This window comes from Hipposideros armiger, unplaced genomic scaffold (genome assembly GCF_001890085.2).
Source record: "Hipposideros armiger isolate ML-2016 unplaced genomic scaffold, ASM189008v1 scaffold_357, whole genome shotgun sequence".
Taxonomy (NCBI): domain Eukaryota; kingdom Metazoa; phylum Chordata; class Mammalia; order Chiroptera; family Hipposideridae; genus Hipposideros; species Hipposideros armiger.
In genome coordinates, this window is record NW_017731707.1 from 1,379,985 (window position 1) to 1,403,584 (window position 23,600).

Sequence of the window (23,600 nt, forward strand, 5' to 3'; positions counted from 1 at the left end):
CTTTAGGAAAGTTTAAATAACTCTTTCCTATGTTCCTAAGCCAGAAATTTTCTTTCCCAAATGACTGTGAATTCCCCAAGAGTCATGACATTATCTTTCATCCCTTAGGCCTATGACACTGTACATGTCTAATAAATGGTGCTGAGTGACTAAGGGAACATCATTACATACTACTGAATATTGCAAATGACAACATGACAAGGGTTCTCCAGTTTATCATCTATAAATGTAATATGATTCTTTTGCTATTGGATTTTTTTTTCTCCTTCAGGTTTTAACATCCTCTCAAAAGATGACACAAATTTACGATGCTGATTTTATTAAAGTACAATAGGAAAGGTCCTCATTTAAAATTAATTTAATGTAAAGCACATTTGTGGGTATGGTGTTAATATTTTAAAGCAATTATTTTAATTTACTATACCAATATTGATAATAACAATGTTATGTATTTTTATGTTAGTAAGCCAACAAAGTAAACTTCAAAGCTATTTAGTATAGAATATACTTTAACTTTCTCACAAATATTTTGATTTTTCCAGGGAACATATTTTTCTGTCCTACCTAGGCCTATGTTGATTTCAATGTTTACAACAATTTGGTTTGCAAGTAAAAGAGCCTCTCGCTGCTTTGGCATGAAAACAATCCAGTGCAAACAAAGAAGGTGGGGAAATGTTTGCTGTGTAAGAAAATCTTGAGAACCCCTTGTCAGAGCAAATGTCATTCTGTGATTTCAGGGTCTGAGCACCACGGGAAGCGGAAGTGAGGTTAACAAGGCAGGCCCCAAGACATTCTGTGGCAGCCGTGGAGAGAGGGAAACAACACTCCATGAACATGAGCCTTAAATCTCCAACATCTGCTCTTCGGTTTGAGAGCAAAGGCAGACATATGATGGAGAAAAATGAAAGTTGTTTTCTGGTCAGACATACCCCTCATCCCAGAAGGGTCTGCCACATCAAAGGTAAGGTGACTCAAGGTCCTAGAATGTGTCTCTCTCCTCTAAACTTGGGCCACTTGATGATTCTGGTGGGTAAACACAGGGGTACTATTGAAAATATTTGACCACTGCCGAGGCACAAGCATTGTATTGAGACCAGTGTCAGCCCAGGAGCTAGAGCAGAGGCTGGCGGGCACCCTCTGTGTCCCGCCTTCATGCTTGGATTACTCGATTGTTAGGAAAAAGGCCTGGAGAAGTGCCAAAGGGGACAATCGAGGAGCTCAGGGCAGCAACTGACCAAATGGTATGAAAGTATTTCAGTATTTTAACAACTTGCACACTCATGCTAGCATCTACACGCTGAACATCAACCCTGGTGAAGCATGTATTTTACCCACCCTCCCTTTCTCTCTCTTCTTTCTCTCCTTCCTCTTTCCCTCCTTTCCTCCCTTCATTCTTTTCTTCCTAATTTCCTTCCTTCCTTCATCTCTTCCTCCATCCATCTTTCCCACCCTCCTTCCCTGTCTTTCTTTCAAAATTTAAATTTAGTTTCTGTAACATCATATCTTCTGAGTTTTTTCCCTACCTCTGTGGTTTCTCTTTCCCCGCTTTTATTTTTGCTGATTCTGCAGTAAATGTTGGAGGCCCTCACGACTCAGTCCTTGGCCATTTTTTCTCTTTAGTCTACTGTGACTCTAGTCAAAATAACCCATTCACAAGTTTCAAATACCCTCTATAGGGCTAATATTTTCAAATGTATAGTATCTTAGACTCAGACTCCTCTTTTAAAGTTTAGACCTCTGTATTCCACCGTCCCCTTGACCTATATGTGAGGCGCTGGATGCTTCGTGGGCATCTTGAATTTTCTTCTTTGAAACTGAACTCTTGATCTTTCTTGAAAAGTGTGGTCCTCCAACTAGTCTACCCTAACTAGCAAATGGTACTATGAATTCAATGCCCTTCACTCCTCCCTCTCTTTCCCTTTCAATACTTCATTGGATCTTGTCACTTTCTTCTTCCAACTGTTTTGTAAATTAAGTCACTTCTCTCCATGGCCACTGTTACAGCTCCTTTCAAGGCCACTATGATCTCTTGCTCTGACTACTGCTTTTGCAATTTGTAGCCCCCTAAATGCTCTACTTCCACCCTTGCCCTCATCTAATCCATTCTCCATAGAATAACCAGAAAGATCATATTAAAATGTAAACTGAACTGTTTAAACATCCTACCCAAAACCCTTCAAAATCTTCCCATGCCCTTAGGATAACACTGGGTATGTTGACATAGGCTAAAATGTTCACGATGATGTGGCCTCTGCCTCATATCGATACCCTCCCACCCCCTAATCATACACATGCCACACTGGACTTGTCTAAGTTCCCTGAACATGAAAATACACCTCTAGATTTTCACTCATACTGTTCCCACTAGTCATAAAACTCTTTCCTTCAGTATTTGTTCTTTCTCATTTTTTATGTATTGGTATAAATATCACTTAAAAGAAACAGTCCAGTCACCACATCCTCAATCTAAATTAGATTTCCCTATGGCATATTATCATTAGTACTTTATATTTTCTGTTAGAGCCATTGACTTAGATCAGTCTCTCTGGAAATAAAACTGGGATGGAGTTTTGTGTGAAGGAAGTTTACTGGAGAGTATTCTTGGGAACGTCACGTATAAGGAGGCAAGCGACTGAGCAGGACTGAGCAAAAGTTGAACTGAGATGTAGATGCGGTAACAGACTCAGTCAGTCCCGCAGGGAACAGTGGATGGCTCTTGAGAGGTGTCTCCACTGGAGGCGAGGGGGCCAGGCCTCTGTAACACCCGTCAACCCGTCGTTGCTCAAGCTCCCATTGTGGATGAGCACTCCCTTCAGCTGAGAGCAAATCCCAGAGGGGGACTCAGCATGAGCCATCAGTAGCTGACACACCTGGCAGGTGGGACGATGAGTGCCTTGGTCCTAAAGGCACTAGGTAGGTGGTAAGTGGACCACAGCATCCACTACGGCAATTATTGTGGCTTATGCCTAAATATTTAGTTTTATTTGATTAGGAACAAATACCTTCCATAAAATTGTGAGCGCCTTGAAAGTAGGAGGTGTGTTTGTATTGCTCACCACTCATTTGAATTGTTCAAGAAGGGGCTGCCACGAGGGAGGTGCTAAATTCTTGGGGAAGGAAAGAAGGGAGTTTCAATTTCATCCAGGTAAAATTACGGAGCAACTGACAGATTTTAAACAGGATTTCTAATTCTACCTCAGCCATCTAGTAGTTGTGTGTCTTTAAGCAAGCAATTTCATTTTTAAAAAATTCATTTTTAACTGTATTATAGAAAGTGGAAGAGGAGCAGGCTTCATGAGGTTAGGAGGTCAGTTAAAAGACTAACTCGATCATCCAAGTGAGAAGGGATAAGGAGGAGGGTTCAGGACAGAGAAAGGAGCAGAGAAGTGAAGGTCGAACTTTGTGATAGAGCAAGAGGAAAGCCCAGCTGCGCGGCACAGAGAGGAGAGGCGCAGGGCTGTGAGATAAACAAGATTCAAGGAGAATGGCTGGCTGAGTGGCCATCACAGCCAAGGTCCTAAAGGAAATTAGGAAGATAAGGCCAAGGGAAAGCAAACATGTTACAACAAGGAAGTCACAAATGGCCTCGGAATCTACTGTCTTGGCAAAATCTGAGGACAGGGTTTTTTGAGACCCATATGAGAAAAACATTGCATTTTAGTTGGAACTGTTTTGGGTGTTTTTCTTTTTTTCCTATCGAGGCAAATGCTACTAAAATGAGTATAATTTTTTCTGACTTTAAATACTTGAAAGTATGTGGTATGTCCCTCTATATCTTATTTCACATTCTTCCTTGAATTACACACACACACACACACACACACACACACACACACACACACACACACACACCTTTTACTAATTAAAGGAGGTAGCAGAGAAAATAGGGATTTTCCAGCTGCTTTGTCTCTGTGTTAATGTTTTATATATTTCATTTGATAAGCAATTTTTCACTCTGCACCTGGGCTAACCCAGGTGTTTAAGATAAAATGATAAGATGTGACACTGTCTTCAAAATTTTAGTCTCATTTCTATTTGGAACCAGTTACTATCAGTGAAGTTCAAAGTATTATACTAAATAAAAGCTTTATATTTGGCTATGTTATTCATTCATTTAACAAATAATCATAGAGCACTTACTTTGTGCCTGCCACTATTCTAGACACTAGGAATAGAGCAGCAAATGAAACTGACAAAATCTATGCTTTCATGAAGTTTATATCCTAGAGCAGCTCAGCCCAGCAGTGTGCAAACAGGCATGACAGGTGACAACTGTTATGGAAAGAATAAAAGAGCATAAGGGGAGACAACGTGATGGGGTGTATTTCAGACAGGTTGTCAGCAAATACCATTTGAGCAGATAGATAAGAAGAACATGGACCAATGGTACTAAAGGGAGATTTGGAAGAAGGGGCAATTATGAAACACACTATCGAGAAACTTTCTGTACAACTTCTTGTGAAACAAAGCAGCCATCTATTACTACTTCTCATAATTCACTGACTAACATAGAGCAGTGCCCTGTGTGTCCCCATTTCCTCAGCTGTCCAATATGACATGACATAGCATTGAAACTGAAAAGACGACCTGTCTATAAATCAATATTTGAGCCAAAAGCAAATAGCTGTTGTAGGCGGGGGAATGAACCTGGAATGCTCTGACATGAGGAAGGAGGTCTTTTGTACCCCGTTTTCCTTCTTTCCTGCCCTCATAATTTATCTTATCCTGCCTCCTATTTCTGGCTCCCACAGCTTTATATCTTCACCAGTACAAAATAAGAGCCAGCATACGTCTTTTAGGAGGCCTTGCTACACTAAGACATTGTGGATGCTTTCAAAAATCTCAATCTGATATTCATAAAGAGGACTAGCATAACCCCTCTTGGTCATTATCAAAACTTGGTAAATAAGAATTCTGTCTGGGATAGAGGCAGATCTACTCTACTTGACTCTAAGACCAAGAACAAAGATGTGGGCACAGTTCTCAAAGCTAACAAGATGGTGGAACATTTTAAGGAGGCATGTATTGTAAGTATAATTTGCAACACTGACTTTCAAAGATTAGCACTGGTTCATACAGTGTGAAGTCCGATATCTTACATATATTTAACAATATCTGGTTGGGAGGGAAGTCACTGATCATTCAAAGAAAACCTGCCCCAAACCTAACCTAGTGGTTTGGTCTTTTTATCCTTACTCACCTAGGTTTGAATAACATTCCGATCTGTACTGTAAAAGACGATGAAAACTCATTTGGAACATTGTGGGGTGTTGGCCAGTTCAACCACTTAGAGAAGGATGAAATACCATATCCACCCAGCACTGCAGCCCTGGAGAGCACAGTCAGAGAAGTCCCACAAGACCCAATCAGGGTCAAAGGGGACCCCCCACGGCCCCATTCTGGTGAGTCCCTCTCAACAGATGAAATCTTTCCTGAGGCCTCCTGCAAACTATCAGGGACAAAAAAGCTACATATATGATTACTAATATAGCTGCAGTGATTTTTAAGTAGTCATGAAATTTTCTCACTGTGCAATAGGTTATTCATTATAAAAAATTTTCACTCATCTAATCTCAACTCAGTAGTTCAAAAATGTTAATAATTACTATGCACAAGGCATACTTGGTGTGGTTCTAGTCTCCAGTCCCTACAAAAGTAGCTAAGAGATACCAAAAACGAATGTTTAGCTAATATTGATAGGAAAATTACTTCAGACAAAAAGTGAGTCAGGGCAATGCAATAGAGATGGAATTAATGTTTACATCTTCCCTACTGGACAGTCACCTCTTTAAGGTCAGGGCTTTGTGGTTTTGCTATTTTTGGTATCTCCCAAGGTTCCAGCACAGTGCCTGGTCTTTAGGAAACAATTTCATTAATGAATTAATGTTTACTGACTTGAAATGAAGAGGGATTAATCAAAAGTACAGCATCATGACCATAGTTAACAATAGTGTATTCTATTATATATTTGGAAGTTATGAGTGTATGTCTTAAAAGTTCTCATCACAAGAAAAAAAATTATAACTATGTGAGGTTATGGATGTTAACTAAATTTATTGTGATAGTCATTTTGCAATATACACACATATCAAATCATTATGTTGCATGCCTTAAATTAACACAAAAACAAAATTATAGTATGGCAAAATCTAAAGGTCAAGGTAAAATGGAAGGAATTCTGGATGGCAGAAATTATATCGTGCTCTCTTTCTCCTGCCCTATACAATTACATGCTATTACTAAAGCTCCTGGGCACATGAAAACTATTTTGGTATAATGTGGTAAAATACATACCTTTCAAAAGATAACAATAAGAGGGATCGTTAATAGAGTACTTACTATATGATTCCATTCTAAGGTCTTCAGCTTTGTGAACTCATTTCATCTTTTTAGAAGTTCCTCTTCCCTCCTTTCCACTAGCAATGAAGAATCAAAGCCCACTTATTCCATCTTTCTGGTGTCCCTTATACTGTAAAACATAGAAACTTAAAAATTACATTTGCAAGAGTCCCTTGATGGGAATTAGATGTTGCCATCTGGTAAAATTATATTGCGGATGTGGGCTAAAGTTATTTTTTTGGTTGATGTCTGCTATTAAGCATGACTGGAGACATGGGTTTTTTGGATTTTTTTTTTTTTTTTTTTTTTTTGCCTGCAACATCCCAGTATTCAGCTTCTGGATTTATAGGCATCAAAGGCAAAGTCAGCAGATATGGTAGCTTTCTGATTGCAGCAGCGATCCAGGGCCTAATCCTTTTAGCCTCATGGGTGTTGTGACAGCAATTGAAGTGGCAATGACCCCATGACACCCCTTCCTCCCGATTGTGATAAAGGCTGTTCCCTCTTGGTGGGCCAGGTGGAACGTGCTGTTCTTGAAATGATTTGTGAAGGGTCACGACCAGAGTTCACTGTTCCAGCCCTTCCAATGATATCACAAACAACTAATTCCCTGTTTTATTTACATTTTTGCTTAAAATAGCTAGTTTCTGTTTCCCACAAGAAAACACTAAACAGACTCACACACAGAACTTTGCTCTCCCTACTCTAAGTAATGAATTTAGTTACCATTAGTTATATACACAAAATCTTTTTCACCTTTTAAAAAAAATTGCTGTGTTAACTATGGCTTCAGTAAAAAAGACAGTATCACTTACACAGAATATATCTTTAAATTAATGTAAAAAAAATAAGTAAATGTTTAAGTGGTTTTAGGGAAATATAGGGGGATTTAGTTGGATGACTGTATGAAATGGGTAGGGTTGAGAGGCTGTTGAAGCAAGAAATAATGTAGTAAGAAGTCAGCATACATCTTCTCTCTCTGTCTACAGGGCACACAGCACACACACAGTCTCTTTAATTGAGAAAGTGACAGTTATGTGGATAGGAAACAGAGAAAAACATGACTTACACTGAACTATGTACTTTCAAAAATTAGTTTATCCAGATCAAGAAAGCTCTTGCAGTGTTTCTTTATATCATCTTCCTGGGCCTAGAATTAGTTTTGTAATATAAATATGTTTTATTATGTTACTGTAGTATAATTTTACCTGCAGGTTTTCTAATATTTATAAACAGGTCCCCAGTTGCCCTTAATTGAAATTCAGAAGTACTCTCATCTGTTTTAGCAACTGATGTCATATATGGCATGTGATAGAAGTTCTTCTGTTTGATCTAAATATATTTTTCCTCAATATCATTTCAGAGCCCTGTAGAAAAATCAAGGAGTGTTTCAAAACTTCCAGTGAGAATCCCTTAGTAATTCAAAAGGTAAAGAAACAACTATTTACAGCTACCTATTTAGTTTGAATTCTATCCTTTTTTTCCACAAATCTTTCTGAAAAAAACAGTATTTTTACAGCTTTAAGTATATTAACATGACATAAAATGCACATATTTAAAGTGCACGATTTGATGAGTTTTGACAAACATATATCCACACCTGGGAAGCCACCAATGAAATCAAGAGAATAAACTTATCCATCACTCCCAAAAGTTTTCTCATGACTCTGTCCCTCCCATTGGCAAACATTTACCTGCTATCACTAAAGATTTAGCATGTAATTTGGAGGATTTTATATAAATGACATCACATGCTGTGTTCTCTTTTTTTATCTGGTTTCTTTAATTCATAATTACTTTAAGATTCATCCATGTTGCTATGTGCCTCCATACTTCATTCCTTCTTATTGCCGGGGAGTATTCAATTGTATAGGTATCCTACAATTTGTTTATCCATTCACCTGTTAATGGACATTTAGCTTGTTTCCAATTTTTGACAAAGGTGATAGGCACATTTGTGTACTAATCTGTATGGACATTTTCTTTTCTTTTGAGTAGATACCTAGAAGGGGAATGACTGGGTCTTTTAGTAGGTGTATGTTAGAATTTTAAGAAACTGCCAAAGTGTTTTTCAACGTGGTTATACCATTTTACATTCTTGCAGCAGTGTATAAGACGTTCCTTTCCTCCACATCCTTAGTACGGCCAGTATTTTTATTTTAGCCAATCTAGTGGGTGTGTAATGGTATCTCATTGTAGTTTTAGTTTGCATTTCCCTAATGACTAATGAGGTTGACATGTTTTCATGTTCTTAATTGCCATCCATATATCTTTTTATGGAAAGTGTGTGTTCAAATCTTTTGCCTACTTTTTAAATTGGGTTGTTTGTCTTCTTCTTATGAAGTTATAAAAGTTCTTTATATATTCTAGGTATAAATCTTTTGTCACATATATATTTTGCAAATATTTTCTTTCAGTCTGAGGTTTACTTTTCCTGTAACTGTATCTTTTGCAAGCAAAATTCGTAATATTTATTAAGCCCACATTAAAAATGTTTCTATTATAGTTTCAAATGTACATGCTGTTTATCTCTCTATTGTGCCTTGTTGTAATGGCCAGAATTTCTAGTACAATGTTGAAGAGAACTGGTGAGAGCAGACATCCTTGCCTTATCTAAATCATAGGAGGAAAGCATTCAGACTTTCACCATTAAGTATGATGTTAATTTACTTTATTCATAAGTACCCTTATATAGCTGAGGAATTCGTTTCCATTACTAGTGTTCTGAGAGTTTTTTTTTTTAATCAGAAATGGGGGTTGGATTTTGCCAGTTGCTTTTTCTGCATCGATTTGAGATTATCACATTATTTTTCTTTTTATAGTCTGTTAATAAGGTAAAGTTCATTGGTTAACTTTCAAATGTTGAACAAATCTTGCATTCATGGGGAAAAAACCCACTTGGTCAGGATCCCTTTTATATATTTAATTTCACAAGATATTTTTAGCATTCTTGTGTCTATGTTAATAAGGAATATTTGCAGTTTATTTGTAATGTCTTTTCTGGTTTTAGAATCAGCATAATACCAGCTTTAAAGAATAAGTTGGGAACTCTTCTTTAATATTCTTGGAGATTTTGTGTAGAATTGGTATTTCTTTTTTAAAAGTTTAATAGAATTCTTCAGTGAAGCCATCAGGGCTGGAGTTTGCTTTGAGTCAAGATTTTTAACTACAAATTCAATTTCTCATTTTCATAGATATAGGCTATTTAGGTTATCTATTTCTTCTTTAGTGAGTTTGGGAGTTTATGTTTTTCAAGAAATTTGTCTATTTCATCTAAGTTGTATTTACTGATAAAAAGGCATTCATAAAATATCCTTTTAATGATTATATGATCTGTAGAAATGTTCTTTCATTATTCCTAATATTGGTAATTTGTGTCTTCTTTTTTCCTGGTGTATGTAGCTAGAAGTTTAAGAACTTTACTGATTATTTTACAGGTCAGCTTTTTCCTTCACTGATTATCGCCACTGTTTTGTTTTTCCTCTTTCTATTTTCATTGATTTTGGCTTGAAAGGTGAAAGCTTAGATGCCTGATTTGAGACGCTTTTCCTTTCTAATATAAACATGTTTTAATATAATTTTTTGTATAAACAGTGCTATGGCTGCATCCTCAAAACTTGATCATGTTGAGTTTTCATTTTCATTCTGTTCAAAATCATTCTGTTAAAATTTCTTTTTGAATTTCTTCTTTGACTCATGGGTTACTTAAAATTAGGTTATCTAATTTCCAAATATTTGGGGATTTTAAAGATACTATATAAATCTGCTTCATTTCCAATTCAATTCCATTGTGGTCAGAGAACATACCCTTTTTTTAAACTTTAAATCCCACAACGATTGTTTACTATAAAGGTGAACCCCGATCCCCATGATGGCTTCTCAGTAGGATTTCTGGTAGTGAGCACTGGCACCAGGGCTTCTGAGCTTTTTAAATTCACAGCATTTATTATGTTAGGGGATCAGCTAACAGCAGGATCTGGTCATACTGGATGAGGATGTTGTCGAGCTTTAGAGATGAACTGGTAGACTGCATAAACCTGGGCCATGTGACCACCACCCTTCACACAGACATGGATGTCTACACTGGCTAATTACTTCTGGCCCAGAATACTTTTCAACTTTTTAAATTGATTGAGATTTATTATATGGCCCAGAATATGATCGACCTTGATAAATTTTCCATGGGCCCATGAAAAAGAATATTCACTCTGAGGTTGTTGGGTAGAATGTAATATAAATATCAATTAGGTCAATTTGGTTGATACTGTCATTCAAGTTTTCTATGGCCTTACTGATTTGCTGTCTAATTTTTCTATCAATTATTGAGAGAGAGGTGTTGAAATCTCTGACTATAATTGTGGATTTCTATTTTCATTTATATCATTTTTTAATCATGTTGCTTGAAACTTTCTTATTAGGAGTATAACTTTTTAGGTTTGGTATGTCCTCTTGATGAAATGACCCTTTAATCACTATAAAATTACTATCTTCAATCCTGATTTGAAATTTATTTTGTTACAAAATTGTTCCTTGAGTTGATTTGGTAACATATTATTTTCTAAAAATTGTTCATTTTATATAAACAATCAAATTTATTGACAATGTTATATATAATATCCTCATATTCTTTTAAAAATATCTGTAGGATCCGTAAGGTATATGCTGTTACATATCAGTTTAGTTCATTTGTGTCTTTTTTTAATCAGTTTCAACAGAAGTTTATCAATTTATTAGTATATCAAAGAACTAATTTTTGTTTTTTTATCTTTTATATTGTATATTTTCTATTTTGATGAATTCTGTTGTCTTTTTTCTTTCTATTCACACACTTCATTTTATTGTTCTTTTTCTAGCTTCTTTTATCTTTCTAATATACAACCACATTTTAAAGGTATTAAGTCCCCTCTGAGGATTCCTTTAGCTTCTTTCATAATTTTTACTATGTAACATTGTCATTAGTGTTAAGCTAAAATTTTTTTTTTAATTTGCATTATAATTTCTTCTTGACTCACAGCTCAATTGCTAGATAATGTGTATGAAAAAACAATTGTGGCAATCTGAAGCCCATGGTAAATGGATTTTTTTCCAGAGAAAATTTACACTTGCTTCTATAGGAATCCAGTGGCCCTACCAGCCTAGATCAATTTAAACCAAGTTCAAACCTTTGTCTCAGGCTATGTTTCTTCAAGGACTGTTACATTTCTAGCTCACCTTCTCCTTGAGAGAATAGTCCTGGCGTGGCCCTTATCTGGGTCCTGAACTTGGAGTCCTGTCTTTCAGGACCTTATGGAGAGTCAAAAGGAGAATTCTTATTTTTCTGAATCAGATAATGACTTCAGGGCAAAAATGGCTGCTGCACTTGGATACACCTCAGGCTTCTCACTTCCCCTTCACTTTTGATCTATTCATTCCTACCTTAGTCAGTCCTTGACAGTTTTTTGCTTGTTTGTTTGTTTGCTTTTTAATTTTAATCTGACTTTTTAGCTGTGTTCAATGGGAGGATTAAACAATGACAGCAAAAAGTATATTACTATCCCCAAAAAAAGAAGTCTACATAATAAACTTTAACAAAAAAATGCCTCTAAATACAGTATAGCTTTATGTTCAGTAAACATCAACAGCTAAACATTGTTCTATCAATTCCAGTCATCACAGTCCCTGGTTGTTGACTCAGTCAGCCACTAGCTTCTGTGTATCTTTATATATCACTCACTTCTAAAGGTTAAAAAGCCTTTCTTGGAATAAGCACATAGACATATAACTTTTCTTGGACATAAAGCTCCTACAATCTTACTTAAAAAGAATTGCAAACATTGTATTTACCTCCCAGAACAAGAAAATAGACTTTTTATTTCTTCTTCCAACTAATCAAGGAAAGTTAATTTAGTTTCTCTCTCTCACTCTCCAGCTCTCAGCTGACATTTAGCAGAACTGTTGGAAACAACAGTTCACATCATGTAGTCTCTTCGCAGACATAGCGTAAAACCTCTCGGCTGTCATTTCTGGTCATAAAAGAGAGATCTTCCCCACTCAGCAGAAAATCTTATATGTCATGAGTTGGTTGTTATCTGAACTATTCATACAAATAAAAGTTACATATTAAACACTTAAAAATTATTATCTTAATGTTCAGCCAAGGGTTTAAAATGGTTTGACAAAAAGTAAATAATATATTACTATTTATTCTGTCTCCAAATGCAAATATTTTAAAATTTGGCATTTAAGGGAGGATTATAACTAATCTCTTTTTACTTTTATGTCTATCTCTCAATTAGCTACAATATTTCTTATTCATTTACATTTAATTTTTTTTGTCCAAAATTTCCACTTATTGATATTTATTGTACAGAAATTTATATAGGAACATTGACTAACACAATGGACAATACAAACTAGTACATGAATAATGATTTATGTAAATAACTACATAACTACATTATGTAAATAACTACATATGTAGTTACATGGATGGTATCAGCAAAATAGAAGTGTGTATGGAAACACACACATACAGGTACACTTACGAACTGAATGTATCATGAGGCACTATTTCTAAAATTTCTGAAGCCATAGGTAGGTTATATATGTCTCCTACCCATTCTTATAATTTACCTATTAGTACAACAGTTTTATTAATAGCAAGTTCTAATTTAGTCATATAAATGATTGAGAGTTTTTATCATGAATGGGAGTTGAATTTTGTCAAATGCTTGTTCTGAATCTATAGATATGATCACGTGATTTTTCTTTTTTTAGCCTGCTGATATGATGGGTTACACTAATTGATTTTTAAATGTTGAACCAGTGTTACATACCTTGGATAAATCCTACTTGGTCATGGTATATAATTTTTTTACACATTGTTGCATTTGATGTGCTAATATTTTGTTGAGGATTTCTGCATGTATGTTCATGGCAGATATTGGTCTGTTCTTTCTTTTCTTATAATGTCTTTGTGTGGTTTTGTTATTAGGGTTAATGCTGGCCTCATAAAATGAGTCAGTACATTTAATTTTTATATAAAATGTAAGTGGATGCAGGTTTATGTTGATTATATCATATCTTTGATTTAGGAAGAAATTAAGGTAAAAAATCCACCCTTACCTCCAAAGGCACACTCTACTGCTGGCTGTTGTTTTTCAGAGGTGATGAATACCAAGACTAGTGCCAAAGAGAACACCATATGCATACCAAACTATCTGGATCAGGAAATCAAAGTAAGAGGCAGGTTTACTTAATCCATAACTGGGGAACAGCATGAACAAAGAACAACAAAAATGACATCATGTAGCACCCTTAAAACTTTGGCGGGTCCCCTTTGACAACTGAATTAATTTAAAATTGCTTAGCCTGAAATTCAAGGCCTGCTCCTATTTCATTTGCAGTCTTACTTCTCCCTGAAATCCCGTCACTCTTAAAGAAACACAACCTTTGGTTTAGACATAATGAAAAGCTTGGCATTGACCAAACAACTTTGGTCCTATTCTCTTTATCATCTTCTGAATGCTTGAGAGGCACTTTCCCCGACATCAGCCATTATCGATACATTTCCTTCACATATTTTAAAGCATTCATCTCTCTCCCTCTTATCTATAGAAAACTGTTTCCTCAAACTTTCTCTGCCTGAGGCTATAAACTTAGTTGTATTAATAGTAATATGTCACATCATACTAATAGACAGTTTTCTCTAGCCACAGTTATGTCTGAGAATGACATATAATCAAGAGTAAATCAATCAGTTGATGTTTGTCATCTGCTATTCTTTGTTTTCTTTCTTTAGGCCCTTTTGGTAACCTCCACCTTGCCTCACTGTAAGAACCACTACAATGAATTAAGGGTCAAAATATTGTAATGATGACTCTGATAGAAATTTTAAATAAGTATCCACAGTAGCAATTGCAAATAACAGAGCATGTTGTAAGGGTTGTTATTGAATAATCCTGATAAGGAGCTATTTTTAAAGTAAAGGTATAATAATTTATGCTGATGATTAAAATTGGGAAGAAGAAGAAAAACGAAGAAGGACAAGAAGGGATAACATCTAAGGGTTGTTATTGAATAATCCTGATAAGGAGCTATTTTAAAAGTAAAGGTATAATAATTTATGCTGATGATTAAAATTGGGAAGAAGAAGAAAAATGAAGAAGGACAAGAAGGGATATGACTTGTGTTTATACATGATTTCCTGATAATTATGGCTAAAGACTTTACATTACACAGTCTTCAGAATCCCTGCCCGCCTCACCCACTACACTCTGGCACCACTGATCTTTCTATAATTTGCTCGTTTCCTCCCTTCTGGGTTTTCCCCTACTAAGAAGTCTCTTCTCTTTGATCCTTTCAGTGGTCACCATCTTCTCATTAAGGTCTCAGTTTAAATACCACTTAAGCAGAAGTACTTTCCCTGACCCCCTAAGGTAGCTACCCAGTCCCTCTTTATCCCATTGTCCTTTGTTATTTTGTGCATAGCACATGCCATATCTGATATGTTCATTTTTTTTTCCAATATTGCCTCTGCCTCCCCACCCCACTCATGCTCGAATTTAAGCCTTACATGATCTCATACTTTTCTGTCTTGGTTATTGCTTTGTCTTCAGTGCCTAGATAAGTGCTAGGCACCTATAAGTATTAAATAAGTACTTATTGAATGTGGAATACATAAATTAAAAAGTTCTATCAAGGCCAAGGTAGAACTGTAGAAGATCAGCTAACCACAGAGGCCGTCAACTCAACCGAACCGTAAGCTGAATGCCGTTTTCAGTCAGGCTGCCTTGCTTCCTTGGGCACGTCAACAGATCAGCATGATCCTATAAAACTGGCCTTGTGGGCATCAGTTAAAGAACCCTCCTTTCAAAAGCATCTTCCACCTTACAGATATTGACTTAACTAGACATCAATTGATACAAAATCCACTAAAATGTAAACTCTATAAAGGAAGGGATCTTGTCTATGTTGTTCACAAGTGATTTCTAGCACTTATGCTTTGCTTGAAAAATATTAACTGACACACACAGAATGGCAGTTGACTATTTGTTAAATAAATGAAAGGAGGGGGAGTAAAGTGAGAAAATAGGTCTTATTAAAATTTTTTGGGGCCGGCCAAGTGGCGCGTTGGTTAAGAGCTGGCTTGGGACAGCAGAGGGCCCCGGTTTGGATCCCACATATAAGGGCCAGTGACACTGCCCTCCACAGCTAAGATGCTGAACAACAGCTCAACCTGGAGCTGGGCGGCCGTGAGTCGCTGGCAAAGGCGTAGGCTGTAGCCACTGCTGCAGTGAGGTGTCATGGGCTACCGTGTGTAGCCAGCAGCCAGTGTGAGCGGCCATCCAGAAGCCGGCAACTAATCTGCCTCGCCTGGGAAGAGAGCAATGATGATGCCAACTTGGGCCAGTGAAGCAACGTCCTCCACAACTAGACTGAAGAAAGAAAGGACAGCAACTTGTCTGTTCCCCTTCCCCCAATTCCCCAGCGCTGTTCCCATCCCCCAATTCCCCAATAAAAATCTTAAAAAAATTTTTTTTTTGGCTTGTATAAATGAGTCCTAAAAATAGAGCTCATCTTGATGGTATTTCATCCTTCTATGCCTTCCACAAAAAAATATGACCTATCTTCCAATTTCTTTTGACCCAGGCTGGTAACTCTGAATGGGTTGTGTAATCAAGAAATGTTTATAGAGCCGGCTGAGTGGCTCAGTTGGTTAAGAGCTTGCTCAAGAGTGTGAGCTCTGAGCAACAGTGGTTTGATGCCCGGCCTGAGCTGAGCTGCCACTGAGCTACCAACAGTTGGCAGGATGGCTCAGCTAAAAAGAAGAAAATAAAAAAATTAAAAAATAAAGAAATGTTTGTGCAGGGGTGTGTATGAAAAAGTGTGTAGTTTTACAATTATTACTTTAAAGGAAAACAGAATTCTGTGTCAATTAGGATCTTGTTTTTAGCCTTCCTCCCAAAGATCTTGAATTTATATAAATAACAGTCTGTTATTGACACCAAAGTCTGCCAAACACATTCATTTAGTCTATGAATATTTAAGTAAAATGACAAAATACTATAATTTGGAGATACAGTTGGTTCCCTCATTCACAGAGCTTATGAGAGGGATTGACAGGTGCTATAAGGTCATATAGGAGATTTTGGAGCTAAATCTTCAAGGAGAAAGAAACCTAAAGAATGTTTAAGATATAATTAGAAGATAAAAAGAGGCATGGAAAAGGTCATTCTTAGCCAAGAGAACTTCTATCTAAAGGTTAAGTGGTGAAAACATTGTTTATTCAAAAACTAAAAGCAATTAATATGGCCAATTGGAGAGAGTGCAGGGAGAGTGTTGCAAGAGATGGGGCTGGAGACTAAGCAGAGACAGATAATGAAGTACTTCTAAAAGCCATATTGAGGTGTTCAGATTTCACCAAAAGGGTTGTGGGAAGTCAACAAAGAATTTTAAGCGGAAATTATACTGAATTACTTTGTAAGTACAAGAGTTACATGGTCAGAGTTGTACTTTCAAAAAACTATTCTAGATACAATACTCATATGCAGAATTTGGTAGGAGGAAGCAAAATTGTAGGCAAGGTTCTCTGCTTCCAAAATGATAGATTGGGTTCAAGACTTAGCCTCCTATAATAAACAATTGTATAAATGGGAAAAATATACAAAGAAACTGTCTTCAGGCAGTTTTGGGCAACAGACAGTCCAAGTATATGACTATTGAGAGAAGGAAAAAAACAATTTGGATGATTTCCACGTTTTTATCTGGGGCATGGTCTGAATCATGGCACAAAAAAGTGGAGCCCAAGCAAAGAGAAACAGTTTTTCACTAAATAGAGAAAAGAGCTCAGATCCTGGGATTGCTGGAATTTGCAAATTAAAATATCGAAGAAGAGACATCTGTGGAGAAAATGAGCTCCAAAAATCTGCATAGGGCTCCAGGAGTCTTTAGTCCAAGAGACGCTGCACATGTAGAGGATGAGACTCTGAGACCTGGCAGGAGGAAGCTAATGGAAGGTGGCACATTGCTTAGGGATGCTGGGCTTGTGATCTGCCAGAGTGAAGAGACCTTGTGGAATACACCAAGAATTCAGTTGAGACCCCAGAAAGGTCACACTCTAAAAAAATGAGGGGGGTATTCCAGCCCCATGGTAGGGGCTACTCTAGACCTACACTCTTAAATCCTAAAATCAACTGTCAACAGATTAAACTCACCTGACAATGTATTTACTACCTTCCAGAACAAAAACTCAATGAAGACAAAGCAGGAGACTTCCTAGGAAGACATATTCTATTTCCTCTCACTAAAAGGATAATTATATTCTCTCAAAGTTGATCAATGAGTGATGTATGAGTTACAAGAAGCTGAAAGTAACGTGCAATCACCATTGCTGATGAAAATACCATTTGAAGCAGAGTGGCCTAGAGAATGCCATAGGGTTCTTTTCAAATTTTGCAACGGCCATTGATTTAATGTGAAATCAGGAGCAAATTTAACTTGATGTCTTCAGGATATGACATTATTGAGGACAAGGATCTTAATAATATAACAAAGCTCAATATAAGGTAGTGAATTTTTGTCCTTTAATTTCAATTCTATATTTTTAGCATTTAGATCAATGACAGACACAAATGTTGGTTGAATTAATAGCATTTTAAGAAAAGATTTCAGGCAGAGAGTCTAGAAAAAAGGATTTTGCAGTAGCTCAAGGAAGAATTGATGATGGTTTAGACTGGATCAAGGCTGTGCTGATAAAGGAAAATGGAGAGATTTGAAGGAAGGATTTACTAACCTTATTGTTTGGAAATATGTTGTAGAAAACAGCAAGAAAGTTGTCCAGGATGAATCCCAGAGTCTGGATTGGCAAACATTCAATGTATGCTGGTGCTCTCCACTGAGATGGGAACCAGGAGGAACAGGAGGTGTGGTGCAGGTTTTAGGAAGAGAAAGATGGGGGTTTAGCTTTAGGTATTTTGGGCTCAGAGTAACTATAGGCTATCTAAGTGCATTCATTTGCTAGGCAGATGTATATATAGGATTGAAGTTCAGGAGACAGGTATGAATTTCAGATATGCCTAAATTCCAACAGCAGACCCAGTTTAGGATCAAACTGAAAACATCATTGCATGTGCTTAATACTTTGCACTTTAATGCTTATTACAGTTCATTTTTTATTAGAATTATTTCATATATTTGTCTCCTCTATCATCCACACTTCAGCCCTTACCTCCAGATAAAATAACTGTCAAGGAAGGATTCTGATTGACAAAAGGGAATTATTTTCCTCTCCCATTGGGTCAATCACTGTGTTCAGCTGAGGAACCATGATGAATCCAGCTCAGTTCACCCACTACAGAGAGGAGCAGTTCAGATGAGGACAGTTCTGAGGCTGGAAGATCCCCATTGGAACCTCATGGTACTGAGGGAAAGGATCAGTTCCCCAGAGAAGAAAATTAATGGCTCCTCCAGAAGATTTTAGTACTGAACAGACAAAACAAGGGGAATGTTGCCTTGCCTAACCTAAACTTTTACTACTTGTATTGGAGATACTGCTTTTTTAAAGATTCCACTGGCCCCCAAGCTAAAACCCCAGTTGATTTAATTAAGCACTGTGTACAGAGTGACATCTGGGAAGATAAGGTTGTGGAGGCAATAAAGGGAACTTTATAAGCCTTGTACTATTTATTTGCTCACTGTGTAACTCTTCTATTCTCTGTCAGATTCTGGCAAAGCTCTGTAACATTTTACACACTGATTCTCTGGCAGAAGTTCTACAGTGGCTGCTTCATGCAAGTTCAAAAGGTGAGATTAAAATCAGCATTTGCTAACACTTGTCAGGCACTAGGAATGTGCCAATAGCTGAAGAAATTCAAATCTATCTATTTGCAAAGATATATTGCAGTATATTGCACCATTTCAGTATCAGAATCGTTGTAGTCCTATATAGCCAACTGCGTGCAAGCTGGTTACTTAATGACCTAAAATGTGGTATGCTCCATATTGAACTTCTTTGGGTGATGTGAGACACTTGTGTCCAGGACTGGTTTCTGCTTCTTCTCCTAAATCCACACACTCAGGGTTTTCCCTGAGCGTATCTTCTGGCCTGTTGTGAACCCTGAACACAGAGTGAGTTTCTTTCTTTGGTATGAGTGGCAGCAACACAGTTCCCCACAAAAACCATCAACTCAGTCATCTCTTAGCCTCCTTTAGGCCCTTCCTGCATGTTACATGAAAACACATGCCAGTTCTAAGTAGGACAATCATAAATAGCATGGAGCAGCTATCTTCAAACCTCGCTGGCCATCAATCAGACTGAGGAAAAACTTCTGAGGTGGGTGGGCCCTGATAAGACTATTTGGCAGGTAATTGAGAAGTACGTATTTGTAAGTAAGGAATCTTTAGTTATTCTATATTTTTTTTTCCTTCTTAAGAATGTAACTTTAAAAAAAAATGACACCAGTAACAAGTGCTTATTGTTGGGGGAAAAACAGCTTAACCAGAAAAAAATAAAAGAACAACAATCAGTAAAATTACCACAGACATCGTTTCAGTGAATACTTTGGTATATATCTTTCTAGATATACTTGTAACTATATCAAAACAGGTTACCAACCTTTCACTCTGGAGTGCTGGATAAACAAAACTAAATCAGTGTTTCTAGCCAGCATTATAATTACAACCTTTGTGTGTTCCCTCCCCCCTTTTTAAATCTTTTTTAGAAAAAGAGTGGGTCTCAGCTTTGATTCATGCTGAGCTGGTGGAAATAAACTTGTTGCCACACCTCCGAAGAAACATCTCAGCAGAACCAGCAGCAGAGACTGGGAAGCCACCCAAAGTTAAATCGCCCCCAAGTTCACCTGCAAAATCAAAAGTGCTGACCAGATCTGGGGAAGGACATCAACTCACCAGGTAATTAGACATAATGGCCACCTAGAGGGCATATGATGGTACATAAAGACTTTGAATTCTCTTTTCATTATCTTTCCAAACACTAAACACGCTGAGGTTTTAAGTCTCCCCTTTATTCAGTAGATGACAGCAATGTTCACTTGTTTTCTTTCATTTTCATAAATGTAATGAGAATCAGTCTAAATCCTACTGTTCAGAGCATTTTTGCAGGGGCTATTTTCCTTACCCAACAACCTTTCTTTTTGAGGAAATTTCCCTTTCCTCAAAGCATGAGTAGCAATCCAGAAATCTAAGAAAATATAGTTTTTTAAGTTTACCTAGAAATAAAAGTTATAAAGGAAACAAAATTGTATTATTATTGTATATTTTATTAAATGCATATCATACAGGTATCACTTCATTTTGTATAGAATAATACGAGATTAAAATAAATTGATTCACTTAATTATATTTGACAAACTCCTGGGAGCTGCCAGAGGGAAGAATAACTATTAAGGGAATTGGAAATTATTTCAGTAGAAATTCTTCCTAAACCTTGTAACTACAATGACAGAAAATAATATGTATTTATGTATAACACCATGGTGAAAGAATGTGGTAAAATGTTATTTAAGGTGGGAGGGAAATCTTGTTGCTTTAAAATTAAAAGTTGAGTAAAGCTTAAATTCAGAGAAAAAAATGTATATTCAAAGCACATAATATGTCATGTTAAAAAACATTAAGACAGAGGAGAATTTTGTAATATTGCAATTGGTCTCTACCTTAAAGTTTCCATAAAATTGGAAACTGGGAGATAGTCAAGGTCAGTCTTTCTAACTTAGTGAGTAACATATGATATACTGTTTAGGTATTTACTCAAAGTAAGGAGAACTTTTCATTGGAAAATACATTTAATATTGTCTGCTTTGAAAAATAAAGAATTGGAATAGCATATTTAAGATATAAAGACATTTAAAGATATATAAAAGTTAGCTTATGTGATAATAGTGAAGTCTATAAAAAATACTTGTTTGTATTTGTGAATTTCATTTTCTCTTTCTCCAATTGATCTAGAGTGTCAAGTCAAGGATCTGAAGGAAATATGGAAGTACCAAAAGGTTAAGTACAGTTTGTGATAATTACTGAGTGATATAAAGAAACCAGTAAGGGACCGGTCGAGTGGCTCAGCTGGTTAAAAGCTCACTCAAGAGTGTGAGCTCTGAGCAACAGGGTTGCCAGTTTGATTCCCAGCCTGAGCTGATCATGGCTCAGCTAAAAAAGAAACAAACAAACAAAAGAAACCAGTAAGTAACTAACTAGTTAGGGACACAGATATTAAGGTTTTAAAGGCACTAAAACACAATAGTGATTTTCAGCTACTCTAAGGACAGCAGCTGCTGAATTTCTCATAGAGATGAATTTGACAAACGTTTAACCTTGTTTTGAAAGGTCAAGTGTCTCTTCAGTGACAGACACTCTTTGAGAAACAAAACAGAGGACACAGGGAAGTACAGGTTTAGTCACGCCAGTTTAGTGACAGAAGCCCTGAAAGATTTAACAAAAAGACAGTGACCTCAGAGTTTGGGAGCTTCACAGCTTAACTGTCATTGAACTAAATGATTTTCACCAGAGAAAATAATAAAATGGCAACTAGCCACAAGCAGTTGCCCCAGGACAAAGCTGAAGTACAATGGAAAGGAACAGTTTTGTGTCCCCACCAGAAACACAACCAGCTTACAATTTGGACCAAGAAGAATCAAGAATAGTGGGAAGTCTTACACTGGTCCAGAATAGCCCAATGGAAACCTACCTGGGGGGTTGGCAGTTCCTAGCTTTAAAATAAGCACAGCAACAATGACTACAGAGCAACGACTATGAAGTATGTCTACTAGCCTCAAACAAAAAGTCTGTCTTGTTATTCCTGCAAGTTCCCTTTCTACCAGGAAGGACATGGTAATTGATTAGAGTTCTTTCAGGTCACTCTAGACCCCAACAGTTTCCACTGGGGTTAACCAATCCAAAAGAGGTTCTATCTGCTAATAGGCAATGATAAGTGTAATTTAGAAATTAGAAAATATCCCCTTATTCTGACACTCCAAGGATGGTCTATTCTATCTGACTTCTCCTACCAAACTCTTTACCCCAGGACTATAAAATTCTGACAGTGATAGTTTCTATCACTAATTTTATGTCTTACCTGTTGGTCCCACAGATTATTTTACCCTGTCTAGATATTTGGAAGATGTTTTGTATAAGAATACCCAAATCATACCCCTTTGTCCCTAGCACTGATAATCAGCATCTACCAAATCCTTATTCCTCCTTGTAAGACTTGGGAAGGTCTCATTAGTATAATTAATTTATTTTAACCTGCTTGTGTATTTCTCTTTTGTCTATCATGACCGTAGGTTCTTCTCTTTTCTCTCACTGTTCCCATCCTTGCCCATCACCTTTACCCATCACCAGCTCTAATTCATTCCTACCAAAATGTTTGATTCTAAGAGTATAGAACATATCTGAATGTTATAGAACAAAAATGCATTAAAGATGAGAAAGTGGTAAGAAAGAAGGATGAGAATAGGTTATTTTTTGAATTTTGGGTGTATTTGATTCACCTAACCTTCATATAGTTTTCTGTATGTCATTTGCTTCTGATATGTGGCAGAAGCTATGTTCGATGTCTCAACTATGGTCTTATTTAGATATTTTTCTATTTCAGAGGCTGAGCACAAGCCTCCATTGTTTATAAGAAGAAATAAGATGACAATACCTGTTACAGACTATTTCAGCGAACCAAAGTCTCCTTCCAGGCCTAAAACTCAGGAGAGCATAGCAGCAAAATCAATGTCAGCAAGGAGTATCCAACAAGGATATAATCTCTCTCCCCAAAGAGCATTTTCTCCTTTAACATACCAAAGGTAGAAATTCTAGACTGGGCTAATTCTTTCACAAACAAGAGCTTCACTTTGTTACAATGTCAAACTATTTTTAAAAAAATTTCTGGTACTGAAAAATTAACAGCTCCTCTATCTGGTGGCACATGTAAATCTCAAAGCACTTGAATATAATGCTACCAAATAAATATTAATGGAGACAATATTTTTATTTGTAGTTCATTTTAATGTCACGTATAAAAGATATATGTTTATTTATATACTACATTTCCAGCCTTGCATTATTAGTATTAGTACATAAGTATAAGGCCCTGATACTGGACAAGTCATCCATCATCAGAATTAGGCAGTTACAATTTGACACCTTCTCAAAACTCTGATAGAAAATAAAACAAACAATTTTAACAGCTGAGCTAATTTTTGCAATCTCAATGTTTCAATGTTGTTGGGATATTATGGAAATATACTCACCTTCCTCCAAAAGAGATATAAAAATTA

The 23,600-nt window shown here is 36.6% G+C and overlaps 1 protein-coding gene across 1 annotated transcript; it reads left to right on the forward strand.

The window, feature by feature from the left end:
• The first annotated feature begins 674 nt into the window (after positions 1 to 674).
• Positions 675 to 23,130, forward strand: CUNH4orf17 (chromosome unknown C4orf17 homolog). Its single transcript, XM_019661647.1, has 8 exons — positions 675 to 961; positions 5,205 to 5,402; positions 7,703 to 7,767; positions 13,413 to 13,556; positions 19,041 to 19,122; positions 20,040 to 20,229; positions 21,283 to 21,326; positions 22,928 to 23,130. The coding sequence occupies exons 1-8, from the start codon at positions 829 to 831 to the stop codon at positions 23,128 to 23,130; spliced, it is 1,059 nt and encodes a 352-aa protein (XP_019517192.1). The 5' UTR covers positions 675 to 828.
• Positions 23,131 to 23,600: the final 470 nt, after the last annotated feature.

Excerpts from the sequence above, each read along its gene's own strand:
- CUNH4orf17 (XM_019661647.1), top strand. The coding sequence starts at position 829 with ATGAACATGAGCCTTAAATCTCCAACATCTGCTCTTCGGTTTGAGAGC. Across the intron at positions 962-5,204 it reads AAGGGTCTGCCACATCAAAG|GTTTGAATAACATTCCGATC; the intron begins GTAAGGTGACTC and ends TTACTCACCTAG. Across the intron at positions 5,403-7,702 it reads CCCCCCACGGCCCCATTCTG|AGCCCTGTAGAAAAATCAAG; the intron begins GTGAGTCCCTCT and ends ATATCATTTCAG.